The sequence below is a fragment of the Paramacrobiotus metropolitanus genome, unplaced genomic scaffold (genome assembly GCF_019649055.1).
Source record: "Paramacrobiotus metropolitanus isolate TYO unplaced genomic scaffold, Prichtersi_v1.0 Parri_scaffold0000029, whole genome shotgun sequence".
In the NCBI taxonomy this organism is placed as follows: Eukaryota; Metazoa; Tardigrada; class Eutardigrada; order Parachela; family Macrobiotidae; genus Paramacrobiotus; species Paramacrobiotus metropolitanus.
This window is the reverse complement of record NW_026570249.1, coordinates 410762-428974: the sequence shown is the minus strand read 5'-3', so window position 1 is coordinate 428974 and position 18213 is coordinate 410762. Positions and strand designations below refer to the sequence as shown.

The window sequence follows — 18213 nt, the reverse complement described above, 5'->3', positions numbered from 1 at the left end:
GCAAACTTATGAGGACTTCAAGCAGTAACATTTTTGTTTGCCGCGGAACGGGATTCCCTAGCGAAAAGGTGTACTTTAAATCGACGCATATCAACACCAGCAGCATATATAATCATGCAAACGTAGAACCAACCTACTTAAATGATTTTACGCTGCAAAAGATTTAATATAATTATTGAAAACTTTTAGATGCGCTTACAATTACAACTTCACCATCCCAGTGTGTATACCAAAGATCGTGAAATCAATATTTGAGATTGAATTACCGAGAACGTACACTTACAAATGACCGAAGGTAAATCTATAGCGAAACAAAATTTTGAAACCGCGTAGTGTCATTCGGATGATAAGTTTGAAATCAATACAATCAAACTGATATCCATACAAAAAATTAAAATTGTTTGTAATTAGTTGAATAAATAAGTGGATGTTTTACACTTAAACAAAATTTTGTGCTCATTAATTTAGACTAAGTAGTACATTCTGCCAGAACCACACTACAAATATATATCTGGGCCATTACGTAGTGTATCTGTACATAGCTACTGTACCTACCGCTACTGTAGAAGTACCGGTAGATCTATATGCAACTGAAGCACAGCAATCGTAAATTAAACAAAGACTGCACCGCCTTTTTGCTTTCCATCGCCATTTTTGGATGAGTTCAGTATTGCTCGGACTCGAGGTCAGGTTAACTATAACGTGCTGCATGCCCACTTGTCGATATTAATTTTTTACAAGAATACTTGAACGTATCCGCTTAACCGCGCGGGCAATTAAGGTCAGCTGGGGTATCCTGAATAGTGAATACGATCTTTCCACGCAGCATCCATAAGCGGTCTGGCATCCTGGTGTTGCTGACGCCTGCGGGATTTCTTTATTCTTCTCATGCATGTGATCAAGACACATTAACCAATTATCAATTTTTCACTGCGCCAGTCGATGCGAAAGGTGTATCAATAAACTTATAGTGTCCAAGGTCATAAGGCTATGGCTAATTCCCAGTGGGAAATGACTACTTTTTATCGATGTAAATAATGTTGCAGTTGACAGAAATCAATTGTTTTATGCATTGCTGACAATTTAGGCTTGCCTCGAAAAAAAGTCATCAGAGCTCCCATTGCATGCATCGGTGACTTCGAAAACTCGCCTAACAGTAATAACGTGTGCTATCACTTAAACTGGTATTACATAATGCAATCATCAAACTATCGTCGCGATACAAATTTCATCATCAAGGAAATGCATTTTAAGTCAGCTCAAACTACTGCTTCGATTTTCCATTTCCAGGAGACTGTGTTGAAAGTCACTGGTTTTATGCCAATGGACAGCAACTGCTCAGTGGTCAAGAAAATTGCCGCATCTGCCTTTCATTGCATTGGTGTATCCATCTTACTGGGCACACTGTTTTCCGTGACCTTGTACATTGCGACTGTGTTTTGGGGTCTCTTTGGGCCGGGCGCCGTGGCCAGCACCATTGGCAACCCGCTAATTGAATGGCTCACGTATATTCCTTATTGTTTTACAAATTTGCGCGGCTTCATCGTGTGTTCTTTGTTCTGGTTCCATGGAAAACACTGGAGTCACATAAAGCACCGCGCCGACGAATTGATCCATGCCACGTTTGCTGGCCCTCATAAACGGGCGGTGCTGGTCAGGAAATGGAAAAACACTGCGGTAGTAGTCGGTTTCATCAGTATCCTGTTAGTCTGCATGTGGGAGACCAACAGTTGGATCCACTATCAAGATCAAGATCCACAGCGGTACAATCTGCAATTCAACGACGCGGTCGCGCCGCTTCCAATGAAAATGACCGTGTGGCAGTATGTGATCACGTGGACACTGTGGTCCACGCTGCCGTTCTGTCTGTCGCAGCAAATCTTCATCACCGTCATCATGCTGGCCTGGATACTGAATGGCTGCATTAACAAACTCAACGCGGCTATTCTGGAAGAGCGAGCGTATTTTCGCGGTGTCGTCAGCAGTCATTCGGATCAGCTATGGTCAGATAGTAAAGCGTTGTTGGTATTGGCTGAAAAGATGCACGTGCGGATAACCGCCTTGCGACATCGCCGACTAAAAATGGTGACATTTTGCGAGGAAGTCACTAAAACGTACGGACTCATTTTATTTGCGATATATGGTTTGGACGTCTTCACGGTGTGCGGTTTTGTGGCGGCTATTGTAGCCGACACGGAAAAGTTTCTGACCGCATACACGCTGAATTTTCTGAGCTTGGCCTTGTATGGAATGTATGCGACTGTTTTCATGGTGCCCATGGTACTTGTATACGAAAAGGTACATATTGTTTGTAATGTTGTATATATCTTCTCATCGTTTCAGTAATTCTGTACCTATCGCAGTTTTTTAAGGTATTCTTTAATAAGGTATACTCTGTCATTTGTCTGCTTAATGTAAAACTAAAAATCGACCAGACAGCACAAATCGATTAACATCAAATCAAACTAAAGCGGTCGTACTGATGGTAGACAAATTGTTAATATTGCACAGGCAGTTTCTGGTAACTGGTAACTTCGACCTGGATGCAGTGATTATCCCAAAATTTTATTCAACCGTGTACTGTAACTGCGTATGTACTCAGACAGTCTGCATGTCTGTCGAGTGAGAAACAACAGGAATTTTCCAACTAGTCTTGCTGAAAGGAATTATTGGTTTCAGGGCTCATATACCACTTTAAATCTCTACCGGCTCATGGATGCCACTTCGCCGCTGATCGAACGTCCCGAGGTACTGTGCCTACTTATTGCAGTACATCTACGCCGCTTGTATGCAATATTATGTTCCAGATAACTATGAATCTGGTGCTAGTGCTGTTAAGCGACATGCGTTATCGCTTTTTTTCAGGGACAACAGTTGCGTCTGGCCATGAAAACCTTTCTCGGTATAAGTAAAGACCAAATCCTCATATTTCATGGAGCCGAGCTGTTGCATATCACGCGCAACTTAATAGCAGCGGTGAGATGAGGAGAAAAAAATGAACTATTTGAAATTAAAGTAATTATGCTTTTGGGATTTTCTTTCAGACAATAACCTTTCTGTTCTCCTGTGTGGTCATTATGCATGAGCTCCTCCTCCATAGTAAAGCGGCTGCCGCATGCAACCATCAAAATGCTCAAAATACATTAACAGTCGTTGCTGCAAATGTTACTACTATTTGTCATTAGAAAGTCATTTAAGTTTGCTGTTAAAACAATATAATGTATACATAAATACTGTATATCTGTGAGCCGGTCCCGTCGCCAACTCGAATCATGACGAAAAATAACCGAAATATAAGTACAATATGAATAAAAAATGGTTAACAGAATTTCGTATCAGCCAGTTATGATACAATTATAAGTATTTAGAGAGCCCAATAATTATTAGTACTACCCTATTATTATAGTGTAGTATACATACATGTGCAATACAAGTATAGAGCTGACTTTAAAGCCCAATTTCGCAAACCGAAAATCGCCGAAAACCGCTTTTTGTCGCCATCGCAAACAAATAATATTTATTATTCTGTCGAGTTTGATTTGGTTGGTACAGTACTATAACTGTCTATTTTCATTTTTGATTTTTCAGTGTTTCCAGTAGCCCAGTTAAATGCTATCTTTTCGTATCAGGTTTTTGACATCGTTTTGCATTAAATGCAATAATCATGAAATGTCGTTAAACGCAAAAAAAAATCAAAAAGATTGATACGTCAGCATACATTTTTTTACCCTCGGTTTTAGAATTGCTGTTAGTACACTCGATCAACCCGTAACATCTGCAGATTCCGGCAAACACACACGTTAATAAAGAAACATGCTGGGATGTTTTGAAACATAAAGCGGTGACTTAACTGTGCAGTGAACAGACAGTAATTAACAGACTAACAGTAAGTATTGTACAAGTAAGTACTTACTGTGCACTGTGTTCACTGCACAGTGCACACTGTGCACAATAAACACCCCCTATGAAAGCGGAAGTGCCACTGCGAGCTATAAACTAAGTGGGGGAACGTGTGGCAGCAGACCGCCCGGCGGCTCGTTTGCTGCCGTTACGTGAACACTGAACAGGCGTTATCCCCACGGTCTGCAGACTCTGCACTCTGCAGCTTCTACGACCGCGTTCATTAAGTCTGATAAAGATTTAGCAGGCTTTCGAAAATCTGCACTTTCTAAGCTCTGCTGTGTGCAATTTTGCTGGATAATTTATTTACGCATCGACCGTAAACAGAAACTCTGTGTTTTCGTGGCAGCCAACTGTCTTTTCGAGGAATCAGAATGAATCCGGGGCCATTCCGCATCGGAGAGATCGTCTGGGCCAAAGTGAAGGGTGAGTACCACACTAAAATAGTCTTGCAGCTCCCTAGGTCTTGCCGTTTGTGGCCCCTTGGAGCCGTCATGTGCGAGGAGTGCAGCTCTCCCAGTTTTCAAGCACGATGGGTTTCTGCTTTCTCTTGCGTCTCCTAGCTCCTGAGCTGCATAAATGCTTAAAAACTTATCAGACAAGATGTAGTTCTTGCAGTAATGGAGTTTGCGTTGTTTTGTGAATTTACCTGTCCGTAAAAAGAAAAACGAGAAACTGTGATTACTATTATTTCTTTTGGACCTTATGAGTGTAGATTTACGTTGTACATGATTTAATTTTGTGTGATCATTCCACAGAGAATCAGAAAGGGTGTAAAAAGCGGGCTCAGTGCTTGCATAACATGCTAGAAACCACGGAAAAACCATTGTTGTTTTCAGTTTTTATTTCACCGTCATGTACGCTTTTAGTTTGCTGTCTCATTTACGATTAGCATGCATATTTCATGTTCATCTGAATTTTTTGCAGGCTATCCACAATGGCCTGCTCTTGTGCTGGATCCGCGAGAGGGCGTGGATGTCAAGAACTCACGCAAGAAGAACTCGTATTTTGTGCGCTTCTTCAGCGCGGACGACCGAGTGCAGGTCTCCTGGATGGCAGATGAAGGTGGGTTGCCAAGGCAGAAGCTCTTTGTGCAGTGGAAATTATTATATTGTTGCAGATTTGGTTACTTTCCCATTGATTCTAAGTGAAATGAAAACTGCATCGGAGATGAAAGGTGGCAAAACATACCTGGATCTGCGTAAATGCATCACCAGCGCCAACCAGGCTCACACTGAGTTCATGGAGGTAGGCGTTTTTTCGGTTGACCTATTCACGTAAAAATTTTGCCTTCTGCTGCAGTTTGATTGTAATTACATTAACAAGATTTGCTGGGATTCAGTCTGCAAATTCGCCGTGCAAATAATTATCAGAAAATACAGCAGAAATCGGAAACGATACAATTGAAACCTGAGAATAAACTGCAAGGCAATTCCAGGATTAAGCACTTTTAAGAAGAAATTTTTAGCGTAACATCTCCTTTTTGATTTTTTGAAATATTTTAAATAATTCATTTTGTTAATATAAGACTCTGGAGCACGATTTAATGTGCATTTGCACGATGTGAACATTTAATGTGAAATGCCCATTTTCAGATCTTTTAAGTAACGTATTATTAAATTTTTTCATTTCAGAAATTGGAGCTCGACCCGGATGCAGCCTTGCAGTTGGCCATAGCACCGACTTTTGCCGCGGGTGGAGAGGCTGCGGGAACGTCCACACCACGTGGTCGACCGAAAAAAGAAACAGCTCGCTCCCCAGCCACTGCCACATCGAAACAGCAGGCCCCCGACGTTGAGAGCGCTGCGCAGCCGCAGACCCCTGCCACGGGCAAGCGCACGCGCCCCAGCAAACCGCCTGCTAAAGCCACACCGGAGCCAGCGCCCGCAGCGGAAGCAACGCCCTCCAAGCGAGTCCCGAAAAAGCGGACTCATCCCGACGACGAATACGGACATAATGGCTTTTCCACACCGGCTTCCGGAACGAAGCGGAAGACTGCTGGCACCGCTGGTAAAACTGCGTCACTGACGGAGCCCCGCAAATCCGCGGTTAAATCAGAGGTACGATGAGTCAGAGGAAATTATGGGATACTTACTCCTGGTAAAACCCTAATGGTAGGTTCACTAGGTTGTATTGTCCTGAAACTGTCCGTTAACATCTGCGGGAAGCTATGTTCTCTGTTTTTTCTCCAAATAATGTACATTTAAACTTTAAAGTACTAGGAAGGTGATCTGGTTTTACATGTAGGTGAAGGAAGATTACGGTACTGTTGGTTTGCCCATGCAGACAACTGAAGTGCCAAAAGCTACGCTGAATCAGGCACGAGCCATTTCCGTGGGATTTATCGGGCTGGAGGATGTGCGGGCCGTGCAGGCTGCCAAGCGTCTGCTGAACATTGGAGTGGCTGTTCGGGTGTGGGCGAAAACACAGCTTCTGTCGAAGGATTTGGAGTATTCAGGCGCGGAAAGGATCAGTGAAGCTGAGAAGATCTTCGAAGAAACAGATGTTGTATTTGTATCGGCGGGCAGCAGTTACGACCTGAATGATCTGCTGAGTGGTGCGGATCATTTGATTCGCAAGATTCGCCCCCAGGGAAAGAATAAAGTGAAGGGTGTCTGCGTGTTTAGCAGTATGTCCAAGCAGGACAGGTATTTGCGTTCATTATATTCGCTATAAACTTTATAACAATAATAGTAAATATTTGATATGTTTGCTATCTATCGTTTTTTCTATTGTACTGAATAAGTTGGATTGCGTAAATCGCGCAGATTTTGAAGATCCAAAATATTAAGGTTTTCTCAGTTGCTAAATCGGGTAAAGATTCGTCGTTTGCATAGCGACAGCGGTGGCACAATCGCGATTTGGTATTCGTCCGTGAACTTATTGATTCAACAATTTGGTTTGTATTTCTAGCGAGTTGACTGCGCACAAGTTGGAAGCGAAGAACATTAAGTATTTGGAATGTGCCTGGGCTGGACACGCAGAACGTCCCAGTCTGATTTGCTGTCGCAGTGAAGAACTGTACAAGCACTGTAAGCCCGTACTGGACATTGTCTGCGGACAGAGCGTTTTCCTGGGGCATGATTTCGGAACCGCTTTGGCAGCTAAGTCGTATCTGAGTATTGTGGAGGGTGTTCACCTGGCTGGCCTCGTTGAAGCGGGATTTCTGGCGCAAAGCACTGGACTGGACGTCAGTTTGGTCCAGCCGCTGTTGTCGTTTAAGCCAGGTACGTTCGTATGCCATCGGTGTTGCTTGTTGTTTTTATTTAAATAAAATTAACAGCGTGTTACCTGTGACCTGTGATAGTTTGGTATGAATTTAATAAGAAAAGTTTTAATAGTAATAATAAGTTCTATAACAAGAAAAGTTTTTTTTAAACCTCACTGCTCCACTACCTGTTATAGGCTATTTCAAACAGCAGTTTGCAGTTTCTGAATTAGATGAGTTATGTACTTACATCTGTATTTATTCGATCCTGCATCACTTCCAGTTCCAGACAGGAGTTTTTTGTTGAATAAAGCTGCAGACGCGATTTTTTCATTACTTCTGATTCTTAACATTGATGAAATGCTAAGTGGTGACTAATTTCGGTTCTGAACAGATGAGCGCGTCGCTCGTATCTTAAAGTTGCCGGAAGATCCACAGAACGTGACGGGAAATCTGATGCGCGAACAATATCGTGGTCTACGTGATGCTGTTCACCTGGCGCATCCAGTACAAGACGGCGTCCTGGACAACCATTCCAGTGTAACTCATATGGCTTCGTTCGCCATGGACTTATTTAAAACTCACTTTATCATGTACCGCTGCCAGCGTGAAACCGACGAGGATAATCGCGCCAAGAAGCTGAAGTCAGCGGCCGCGGCTGGCGCACCACGAAGCGGAACGGAGGCGGAATCCAGCGGTGGTGTGACGGCAGCCAAGCCGACCGCGGCAGCGATCAGCGCTCCCGTTAACGGAGTGGATACTGCTAAGGAGGAAGATGTGGGAGCGGAAGGCGAGGAAGAAATTGTGGATAAACAGGATGACAGTGGGACGGTGGAAGAGGACGATGCTAAAGGGCCGGAGGAAGAAGCGGAAGAGCCGGCCAGCCAGTAAGAATTCGTGGTGTAACGCGGACGGGATGATTGACAATCCCCTTTTTGTTCTGTTATGGAGATGCGGTTGGGCAGGTTAGACTTACTGGCTGTGTGAGATATCCTTCGTTTGAGCATGCGTAGCGGCACTACTTTTTGTTATTGTTGAATTTTCTCGCTTTGAAAACTTTCAGTATAGCTGTGCTTCGATCAGGTACTCTCTTTGCGATTCAATACCTTATTGTCCTTTATTATACATAGTATTTATCATTATTTTGTTAGGTGGAATAAGGCATTTGTAAAATAAAATGGAAGTGGCTGCAGTAAATTACGTTTTGAATGTCTGTTGTATTTTCATGTTTTGAAATCAGACTGAATCAGTATCTCTTCAACAACGCACAGAATAATTATCGTATCGTAGCGTACCGGACGTACTCAGATATCAGAAACTGCATGAAACTGGACGTTTCGCGTGCGCTGTTTGATGCTGTACTGAAAACAGTTCTTTGTTCCAGGTTTAGGTTAACCCATAATATCTGCATACCTTGCCAGGGCATCATAATAACCTTATATGGAAATACTTTGCAATGGCATTTTTGCGCCAATACGTTGGTATCCGATTTTTCACCACAGCCGCTACAAGACGTTTTGTTGCCCTTATCACAAAAGAGAGGCAAATGAGAACGGGGATCTGGTTAAAATTATCAACAAAAGTGAAAACACTGCCGCTGCGGCGGCATGTACAATGTAGGCTTAGATTACAATGTAGAATTCAGCTGCAGCAGGAAAATCCTTTTGGCTTAACCTTGAATCGTTCACATCATGCGATGCGCATTTTCTCTCTGGATTATAACGGATAATCGGTGTAAGAAAAACTCTTTCGTGTGTTTCTGGCCAGTAGCGTCGGCGGTATACGGCCCGATTTTTCCCACTAAGATTTAAGTTTCTTCTCAGTGACCATATATTTCTTGTACCACAGGTACCAGGTGAGATCCAGCTTGAAGTCGTAGAAGTGCATGTATAGTTGAAATAATAATACACGAACTGGATATCCGTTGCTGTTACTGCGCTCAATGTGACATCTTTTGTCCACCTGCTACCGAATCCGTTCAGAAGTCCTTCAGGAAATTATTTGCCCTTCCGTTTGCATTCTATTAAGGAAGCTAACCCCCGTTTGCAAAGAACCGGAATTCCTTCTGAGTTAGCAGCTTAATGTGTCTGATCGACATATTTCTTTATTTTTGTGGTCCACATCCGATAAGAAGCCACAGGAAGTTGTCCTTAAAGACACGGGGATTATTTTCTGCAAGATCTACTATTAACTAGCGCCACCGTAGCGAAATTTTGTACACTGCTCACGTTACAGTTATATTTATTACTTAATCTACCTGGTATTTATTATAATAATGTTTATATTTTGTTCTAAATGAGCTTCTTATTTCTAAATGTTCTAAATGAGCTTTTTTGTGCTTCTTTTTTTTAATAAGGAGTCATAGGAAAATCTGTAATTCGTGGTAAGAGACTTCTCTTATGTTTTACATAGTTCTCAATATGGCGGTTTCGTCTTCACACGGTCATCACCACTTAAATCATCGGCAACCGCTTAATTGTTCTGATGTTCATATTGAGATTCTGACTTTATCACTAATGCATCCGTTTATACTTGGATCGCTTCCGTATTTGGGACCAGCTTATGACATGGCACTGGAAAAAATTGGAACTTTATACGAACATCTGCATGTGGAGCAAAACTTTTTAATGGACGAAAAATATCGTGATTGTGATAGCTTCACGGCCGATGCGGTGGACATGCTTACGGCACATCTATACAAGAAATCAATTAAATATGCGGAAGATCCATGTGCATTAACCGCTTTAATTTTTCCTGGTACGGCAAAATTTCAATTGCATTTTGTGTGTATTGACCTTTGTGAAAACAGTAGCGTTGTATCTCAGCCTGAACCTCCAATCTGGAAACATGGAATTTGTTTTAATTTGAACTTTTCGCTGCTGACCTGCACATTTACTTATATTATAATACATATAAAAGTTGATGTGACCCGGCAGTTCCCAGCGCTAAAATTTGAACTATAAAGAGCATTTACGTACTGATATTTTCCAGGATGTAACGAAATGCAGGAAGTGTTGAATCTTGCAACCGAACTGGATATTTTAATGCTTACCAGGTAAAATGTGTATGGATGCGCAACCTGCATGGCTAACTCGTACTATACAGTAGAAGTATACGAGAGCGCTCTACAATAACGTTTCCTGTTTCTGTGCATAACATTGCAAAAATTTTTTTGAATTTTGTCATTGCTAAAGTTTCCGAGCTAATGGACATTTCAAGTAATTGCGTACAACAACACTGGGTGTTATCTTGTGGCGGCGTATTATCTATTTTAAGAACGTCTGCTTGCATCTTGTATCTACGAGTACATGTTTACATATGTTTTGGATGTACTTTTCAAATTTAACGTGATTAGATAAGCTGTTTTTGGGATTACTTCCATTCTTATACACGAATACCCGTACGCATGCGCGTACTGACCGATTGAGTAGCTTGACCTTTACATTAACATTGAATTTTCAGTGTTGGCAGTTTACCTAACATACGGGAAAAGAAAAGGTATCCAACTTGGATTACAACCACGTCAAATTCGCACGATCCTTATATTCAAGTGTTCATTAAGCTGGCGCGAACTTTTAAATGGAAATCATTGGCCGTATTAACGGATCAAGACGCTAATCCGTTCTTTCCGTTCTTCGCTAATACACTGATTTCGGCTTTCATGGAGGAGCGGAAGTTTCAGATATACCCAGAAATACACAACGCAAAAACTGTAGATTATCATAAGATGCTTTTAAGATTGAATTCTGTTTCTCGAAGTAAGTACTTTCGTGACATTTAGACACGACGCTTTACTGTTTCATTTGGTAAAAACCTACATGGTCCTCCATTAAAAGTAGGTCGGTTAGATTGGAAAAATTTAATTACCGTACGTATCTGTATGTTGCAGTATATCTGTATTTTGGTTCTCCTGATGAATTCCGCAACTTATTGGTATGTGTTATTCACCGATCAACATAAAAGATTAATGTGCATAATTTCAGATTGTATATTTTCATATACCTGTCGCAGAATAATGGTCTCATCAATGTCATGCAATTTTGTTGTCATACAGAAAGTGGCAGCAGAATTAAACTTCACTCAAGGAGACCATGTAAGTTTAATGTTGGTAGCATGAATACCAAAGTATAAAAAATAACTGTAAGAAATGCTATTCATGTCAGACGTGTACAGTTAAACAATCGTGCATTAATTTTCGTTGCGGGAATATGTGTGATAATAGCCAAGAAGTATGCTTAGCGTGGTTTCTTTAGCTGTACCAGTTTTTTTGCAGGTTTACATGATCATGACGCCATTCAGATTCAACAGGAAACCGAGCACCTTATCGTGGCAGAAAGGTGACAGCAATGATAAGGTAAAATTACCAGTATTACATTAGCATGGTTTATGCTCACATAGTCTTACTAGTACAGATAGGAACTACGTCGATCTAGGATTCTGTAATAAACCTAACTCGTAATTAATCTTGTTCACCTGGGCTCCAGTGCGGTACTGAGCTTAGCTGAAGGTTTTACTAGGCCTTAATACTGAACTTTCCATCGTTCTAAGTATATAGCTCTCTCCATATGTTAAGCATGATCCCCAAATTATTTACACATACTGAGCTCAGTACTCCACTGATCATCATAATTCATAAGTGTGGTCAGTAATAATGGTCGCCTTTTGCCGTCCCACAGGTGATCCAAGGTGCCTATCGGTCGGTTTTAATTGTGGAGCCTGACAACATGGTTTATGGCATGGCGAAAGGCTCGCAACAGTTTGCTTTGGAAATGATCAACCGTTCGCGAAACAGTTATAACTTCACATATGCACCATTCGACAGGGTATACATTCTGTGACTTTTATTATGAAAATGAATTTTCGCCGTAATGGTTATGCATTAACCGAAATCAGTTTACCTTGGAATTTAATAAGGCAGATAACTCATATGCACAGCCTTGAACACACAACTCATAGCCTGATGACACCGTACATTAAGCAATTATGAAAGCTTTACCGCAATCAAGAATATTTTGGTTTTAAAGAAAAAGATTTTGTGCTCTCAGTCCACATGGCCAAGTGACATTATTAATAACTATGCTGCAGAGTGCAGAAGTGCAGATTGTTTCGTCGTAGGTCAGTCCGCATCCAGCTTCAACGTATGCTGCATTTCTTATGTTAGCCGAAGTAAGGAGTCGAAAATTTGTACTCTAAATTTTTCTTGTCTTATGGATTTTTGACAACAACGATAGTGGGGACACATGTAAATTGTTCCTTAAACGTTCATAACGCTTTTGTTGCGAAGGTTGTGGAGGAACTTCGGTCATCGGGCAAAGATTACGTATGGGCTTCCGGAAAATTGTTCGCTCGGCGCTTCCTGAATCGCCTGTTTACAACTGACGTTAGTGAAATCTACATTGACCGAAAGGGGGAGAGAATTCCTACGATAAATGTCAATCAGTTGGACTGGAATGCATCACAGGTTCGAGTAAGTACTCCATCCATTTTTTTGAACGTACTGTTAAGAGTTGTGTGCTTATTACGTTTTAAGTTTTCTTTTAAAAGTCGGTCGCTATAATTCTTGCAGTCCGTTACAATTATAATACTGAGGTAGGAATATGCAATAGTACTTAGTTAATCGTAAGTGTCAACATGGCGACATTTAATCTGCAACGTAGAACAGTGACGCGTAACCTAAGTAGAATTTCCGTCAGGGGACCGTCGATGTTCCTTGCTATCGTTTTTTAAGTCTGTTGTGGTCAGTCTGTTTCTTCATAGACAATTTTTACTCAAAATGCGTCTACTATGGAGCTGCAGAATGTTGCACAGCCACAATGGCCTACCGCCTGGCCGCCGGCAAATGAACCCATGTGCGGATTTCGTGGGGACGCTTGCATTTCCGCTTCAGGTAATGATGCAAAAACCATCCAGGCAGACAGTTAATAAAACAGAGTTATATATTGCTAAGCTAATTCTGGTTAGGTTTTCAATTCCAAAATTTTCATTATCAATCTCACGCTGTAAGAAGCCTTTGCTTCGTGAATGAGTGTTATATTATATCTCTGATTTTGCAGGTAATTTCGTCACCACCGTTTCTGCAGCAGCTGCAACATCAGCTACGCTTCTGTTTCTTGTGTTCATTGGAATCTTTGTTGGAATAAAACGGTATGCTTCTTTTTGCAATATAAGTATCATTGTTTTCCCAAAAGCACACCAAACATTATTAGTGACTTTAAAGAAACCGCTGTGTGTGGTATATATTATAAAGCCAATTAATTAGAAATCATTGCTTGTATATTAAGTTATCTGCCTCGATGTCTTATGATAACTGATTTCCGTCTCAAACTTAATTCTGTTGTGATTTCACCTGTTACTGTTGATATGAAATGTTTTCTCCTTGCAGACGTAGTAAGTACCAACGATTCCTTATTAGCGCGTGCTGGAAAGTTGAGCCGGAATGTTTGCAACCAGTAAGTACAAGTATGATGGCTTAATCCACCAATTTACTAGGTGAAAATAGCACTAACGGCGTGTTATTTTTACCTGAGATGATTTTTAATACTGCTAAACTACATAATACTGAAATTCTTAGTTAGGAGAAAAAAGCCATAAAGTAATGGTGCATATCAAAGAACAGCGGACAGTATGGCTCAGCCAAATGGGTGTACATCATGCTACATCTGGACAACGGTTCCCACAATCGACACTAAGTCAGCCAGTGCTACGAATTTTAGAGAGCGTAAGCCTTTATGAAATCATAACATGCTAAGCGCCAGTAACAAAAACGCCGTGATAATGCTACGTATGCATAATAGGTGCTGGAACTAGAACACCGAAACGTCAATCGGCTGTTGGGCATGGCTATAGTTAGCAGTAATTGGTATTTCGTCAGCGAATACTGTGCCCGTGGTAGTCTTCGCGCTTTGTTGTCAAAAACAACATTGGAGCTTGATTTCCAAATCGCGTTATTGTTGGACACATTGAAGGTACGGGGAAGACAGTCGTGTACTAACGAGACAGGTTGTGATTGTTCTGTTTTCGTTAACCGAAATTCAGTCATAGCGTTCTGTAATTTCTGCCTTTTGGGTTTGCATTCTGCAGGGCGTTCAGGCTATACACCGTTCTCCTATAAAATTTCACGGGAATCTTACAAGCGATAATTGTTTGATCGATAAATATTTTACCTTAAAAATCGGTGGAGTCGGTTTTCAACAGATGAGGCAAAAATACACCAAAGAACTTGTCCATAGTGCCAATAACGACAAATGCTATGATCCCGTGAATGCCACAGCCAGTGAGGATATACAATCCGTCAGTGTTATCCTGTACCAAATCATCAGCCTGGAAGACTATCCGAAATCTCCCGGTCGGTGCGCAGTATAATTGGTTAAATTAAACATATATGCCGATAGACCCATGCAACATGCAAACAGTGGCGCACGTATACTGGTGACCTTTCTCTGTATAGATGACTTGCATCGCTTGTTGTTCAAGCAACCCGACAGCGTGTCCCCCACGTTCCTTAAAGTTCTGCCGGATATACTTTTGTGCATGGATCCGCTTCCTGAAAACCGACCGGAGATTAATAGTCTATTGAAGTCGTTTGCAAGTGGGCTGCGTCCTTACACCAACGCATCTACTAACGTGCCTTTGGTGGAAAAAATTATGCGCCGGCTGGAAACATACGTTAATGATCTGGATCTGCAGGTTGCGATACGTACCCAGGCTTTGGCAGATGAACGCAAAAAATGTGAAATATTGCTGAAGAATATATTTCCCAGGTTAGCCGTATGGTTTTTGTATAACACATAAGTATGGTGTAACGTACCTACTGCTAATTTCATGGTCAAGGCAAGATTGAAGTCCCGATATTTATGTTGCAGTTCCGTGATTGAACAGCTTAGAAAAGGAACCATATCGGACGCAGAAATATTCGAGTCAACAACCATAATGTTTACGTGAGTGAAGTTGAAAGTAGTACCCTTTGTACGATGTATTTTGTACTCGTACTCGTACTATGTATTTCACCATAATATCGCGAGTTCGCAACGTAAGTCTTTTGTTATCCACACTTGCCGTTTTGTATTAGGATTTAATTACCTATAATTTCAGTAACGTTATTGCTATTGTAGCACTTTGCTCTGAAATTTTTAATATCTGAACATTTACTACAGAGAAATTGGCGGTTTCAACACTATTCTCCATGCGACGAAGCCAAGAACGGCAATGATGTTCCTTAATGATGTCGGTGACGTTATAAATAAATGAATTTAATTGCGTTAAACATCGATTATATAGTCTTGTTTAACTCCACAATCCCACACATGTTCAAAGACAGAAATTTATGGCAGCATGGTTCATATAAACAGGTCTATTCGGCATTTGACTCCACGCTTGATCTATACGACGTTTTCAAGGTGGAAACCATAAGAGACTCATACTTGGTAAGCGCTAAACAGCAATATTAGGCACGGTAGATCATAAAGTTTTGGCTGGGTTTCCATTTTATCATAGCCTATTTATAAACAACAGCGACGAGTTAGGGAAGCTGTAGCCGGTTTACGTCTTTGTTGAATACTTACTGTTCTAGATCGGTAAAGTACGGATACTCTGTTACAATGCCGATGATACATTAAAATACTAAATTGAGCGTGGTCGCAGGTTGCAAGTGGTTTACCACAGCGTAACGGACATCGGCATGCAAAGGAAATCTGCACCCTCGCAATGTCACTGTTCCGAGCTTATTCAGCCTTTCAGCCGCTGTTTGATGGAACGTCACTGCGCGCTGGAATAAACAGTGGCCCTTGTGCTGCGGGAGTCGTCGGACATAAAACGCCTCGCTACTGCTTGTGAGCAAAATTCACCAAAAAATTAGAACTCTAGCAAAGAAAAGAGAGATTTTAACATACTGCGATACGTGCAGCATGCTGTTGAATTGCTTTTCATTCGTGATCAGTTTATGGAGAGTGACCTTTTTGGTGCAATTGTTCGTAGATTCGGCGATACGGTTAATACAGCCTCTAGAATGCTGAGTCACGGTGCGGATGCGCAAGTCCACGTCAGCCGCAGTACAGCAGAGCTGCTGCAGGAATTTCCAGAGATCAGCCTGGAAGATCGTGGAGAGATCGCAATTAAGGGAAAGGGGGCAATGCAAACCTTTTGGCTGCTGATGGGCTAAGCCGAATTTAATTGGCTTTCGTGTCTCCTTGTATATCCGTAGACAACAAGAAAATAACTTTTTGAATAATAATTGTAATAAACTAGGAAAAATAATAAATACTAATGATAATCAGCTGAAACGCGTTAACCACTGTACACGAGTCTAACATGGTCTGCACAACTGGCGTGCATTAAACAACACCCAGCTTGACAAAATGAGTGACATTCTGAATGACATTTCCTGTTTACATAGTATTCAGCGAAACATAAGCAGTTTTTGAAATCCACAAGGTGTAAACCATGAAGCTGGTCGATTCTTACATAAATGGTATGTGTACATATAAGCATTACAATGGCCGTCACCGCAGCGTGCATTAAAAGACCGTCGTGGTTTGCTCCGCTTGTGAAGTGTTTTAAGGTTAATTTTTTCTATAAAGTAGATTGTTAGCAGAATTCTTAATAAAGGAACGAACGTGCGCAAACATGGAAAGAAGTCTGGCAACTTACTGAGCATTTGTTTTCAAAATCTATCAGATTTCAAAAAACTTTTTTTGAGGCCCGTACGGTCAGAGGACAGACCAACACTGGATTATGTGCGGCACATGCCGTGGGAAAAATACTTCGCTTTATTGTCCGTAAGTACAACACGACATGTCTTGTTTCAACCTCGTTTTTTCGATAAGCATTTTCAAGAATTTCCGATAGAAGCCTAAGGGGCGATGAAATTCACTGGGAAAACCCGATTTCAGTTAAAAGGAATTATCGGAGATAATTAATGTTAATTCTGGCGAGCGGCATGCTTTTGCCTCGCCTTTGACGTTAATGTTCTGTCGCGCGACAGATTTATTGGTGGCCATCTGGGTGGTCAGATAGCATTTCCTGATGTTGTTCTGGTTTTCATGCTGCTTTTCGCAGTCTTGCATGCCCATCTACCATTTGCAAAAATCTTTGATGCAGTTCACATCGATCGCGATTTTGTGAAAACTTCCATGCTGTTCTGCTGTACTCACGTATAGATAGTTACAGACAGATAAGTTCTTGATTTCACCAAGTAGTTGATTTGTTTAAAATTCTGGAAGAAATCCCATGTTGCTGTGCTGAAGTGTATTTGCTCCTGCCATATGCTCCTACATTATGTTATGGTGTAATCTCGTACGCGGCATATCTTGCCGACAATTATTGCGTCGTTTCTCTCATGATTTGTATATAGCCGCATGTATCTCGTATGATCAATTTTTGGAAGTTCCTATTTACGTTTTCTTTATTGAGGATCAGTAATTTCTTCCATTCAGATCATATATTTGCACTTTTATTTGTAACTGCCACCGTATTGGCGGTTGCCCTGTTCTTTTATCCCGGCATATTGCCGGGTGCGCAAAATGCCTAACTTCATCTGCTTGCATTCTGGCTACCCTTGTACGTGTACTCTGTGCTCTTCTCATATCACTGCGAATCAAGTTGTGACTGATTTAGTGCATCTTTACTCATCTGATTTGTACGATTTTCCCGCACGATTTTCCACGTCAAATCTGATCTTTAATCGTTTTTTGCGTTATCATCTCCGTGACTCGGCCGTATCCGATTCGACAATTAATATCCTTGCCTTTGGTATTGCTTCAATCTTCCACTCTGTCCTATCTCACGAATCGGAATAACCAGTCGTGGGATTCACAATGGGACGCACACGGAAAACGGTTGATCCGCCAGCTGCGATCACGAAAAACTCCGGACGGATTTCCAAGCCTGCGCCGCGACGTGGCCGGCCGCCTCGAGCGCCCGCTCTGAAAGTCACCACCGCTTCTCGCACGAAGCCCAATCGGTTGTCAGAACTCCTTGCACGAAAGCGGCAATTGTCTGCAGAGATCAACGAATTGACAGGGACTTCTGAGCATTCACCGGTATCACCGCCCTCACCGTTGCGGAGTGTTCGGTTTTCACCTTCTCCTGAGCGCACAGGTAACGGTAGT

The 18213-nt window shown here is 41.6% G+C and overlaps 3 protein-coding genes across 3 annotated transcripts; all 3 read left to right on the top strand.

Annotated features, from left to right (window-relative positions):
* Nucleotides 1-1228: 1228 nt before the first annotated feature.
* On the top strand, nt 1229-3185 carry LOC129588284 (uncharacterized). Its single transcript, XM_055482451.1, has 4 exons — nt 1229-2298; nt 2680-2748; nt 2866-2976; nt 3045-3185. The coding sequence occupies exons 1-4, from the start codon at nt 1243-1245 to the stop codon at nt 3183-3185; spliced, it is 1377 nt and encodes a 458-aa protein (XP_055338426.1). The 5' UTR covers nt 1229-1242.
* A 925-nt stretch (nt 3186-4110) lies between these two features.
* On the top strand, nt 4111-8299 carry LOC129588454 (cytokine-like nuclear factor N-PAC). The gene is made up of 7 exons (XM_055482660.1): nt 4111-4326; nt 4828-4965; nt 5021-5148; nt 5535-5960; nt 6148-6548; nt 6814-7127; nt 7503-8299. Exons 1-7 carry the CDS (start codon nt 4275-4277, stop codon nt 7997-7999), a joined length of 1956 nt encoding a protein of 651 aa, XP_055338635.1. The 5' UTR covers nt 4111-4274; the 3' UTR covers nt 8000-8299.
* A 590-nt stretch (nt 8300-8889) lies between these two features.
* Nucleotides 8890-16298, top strand: LOC129588459 (atrial natriuretic peptide receptor 1-like). Its single transcript, XM_055482666.1, is given in 22 exon segments — nt 8890-9865; nt 10100-10163; nt 10571-10866; nt 10998-11041; nt 11120-11201; nt 11382-11409; nt 11411-11462; nt 11785-11931; nt 12224-12274; nt 12393-12575; nt 12866-12995; nt 13162-13252; nt 13491-13557; nt 13680-13826; nt 13903-14073; nt 14189-14453; nt 14556-14868; nt 14971-15045; nt 15262-15331; nt 15457-15531; nt 15749-15936; nt 16082-16298. Coding segments are annotated over 22 exon segments (3060 nt in total). The 5' UTR covers nt 8890-9528; the 3' UTR covers nt 16266-16298.
* The last annotated feature ends 1915 nt before the right edge of the window (nt 16299-18213 follow it).

Excerpts from the sequence above, each read along its gene's own strand:
- LOC129588284 (XM_055482451.1), top strand. The coding sequence starts at position 1,243 with ATGCATTTTAAGTCAGCTCAAACTACTGCTTCGATTTTCCATTTCCAG. Across the intron at positions 2,299-2,679 it reads TGGTACTTGTATACGAAAAG|GGCTCATATACCACTTTAAA; the intron begins GTACATATTGTT and ends TATTGGTTTCAG. Across the intron at positions 2,977-3,044 it reads CGCGCAACTTAATAGCAGCG|ACAATAACCTTTCTGTTCTC; the intron begins GTGAGATGAGGA and ends ATTTTCTTTCAG.
- LOC129588454 (XM_055482660.1), top strand. The coding sequence starts at position 4,275 with ATGAATCCGGGGCCATTCCGCATCGGAGAGATCGTCTGGGCCAAAGTG. Across the intron at positions 4,327-4,827 it reads CGTCTGGGCCAAAGTGAAGG|GCTATCCACAATGGCCTGCT; the intron begins GTGAGTACCACA and ends AATTTTTTGCAG. Across the intron at positions 4,966-5,020 it reads CTCCTGGATGGCAGATGAAG|ATTTGGTTACTTTCCCATTG; the intron begins GTGGGTTGCCAA and ends ATATTGTTGCAG.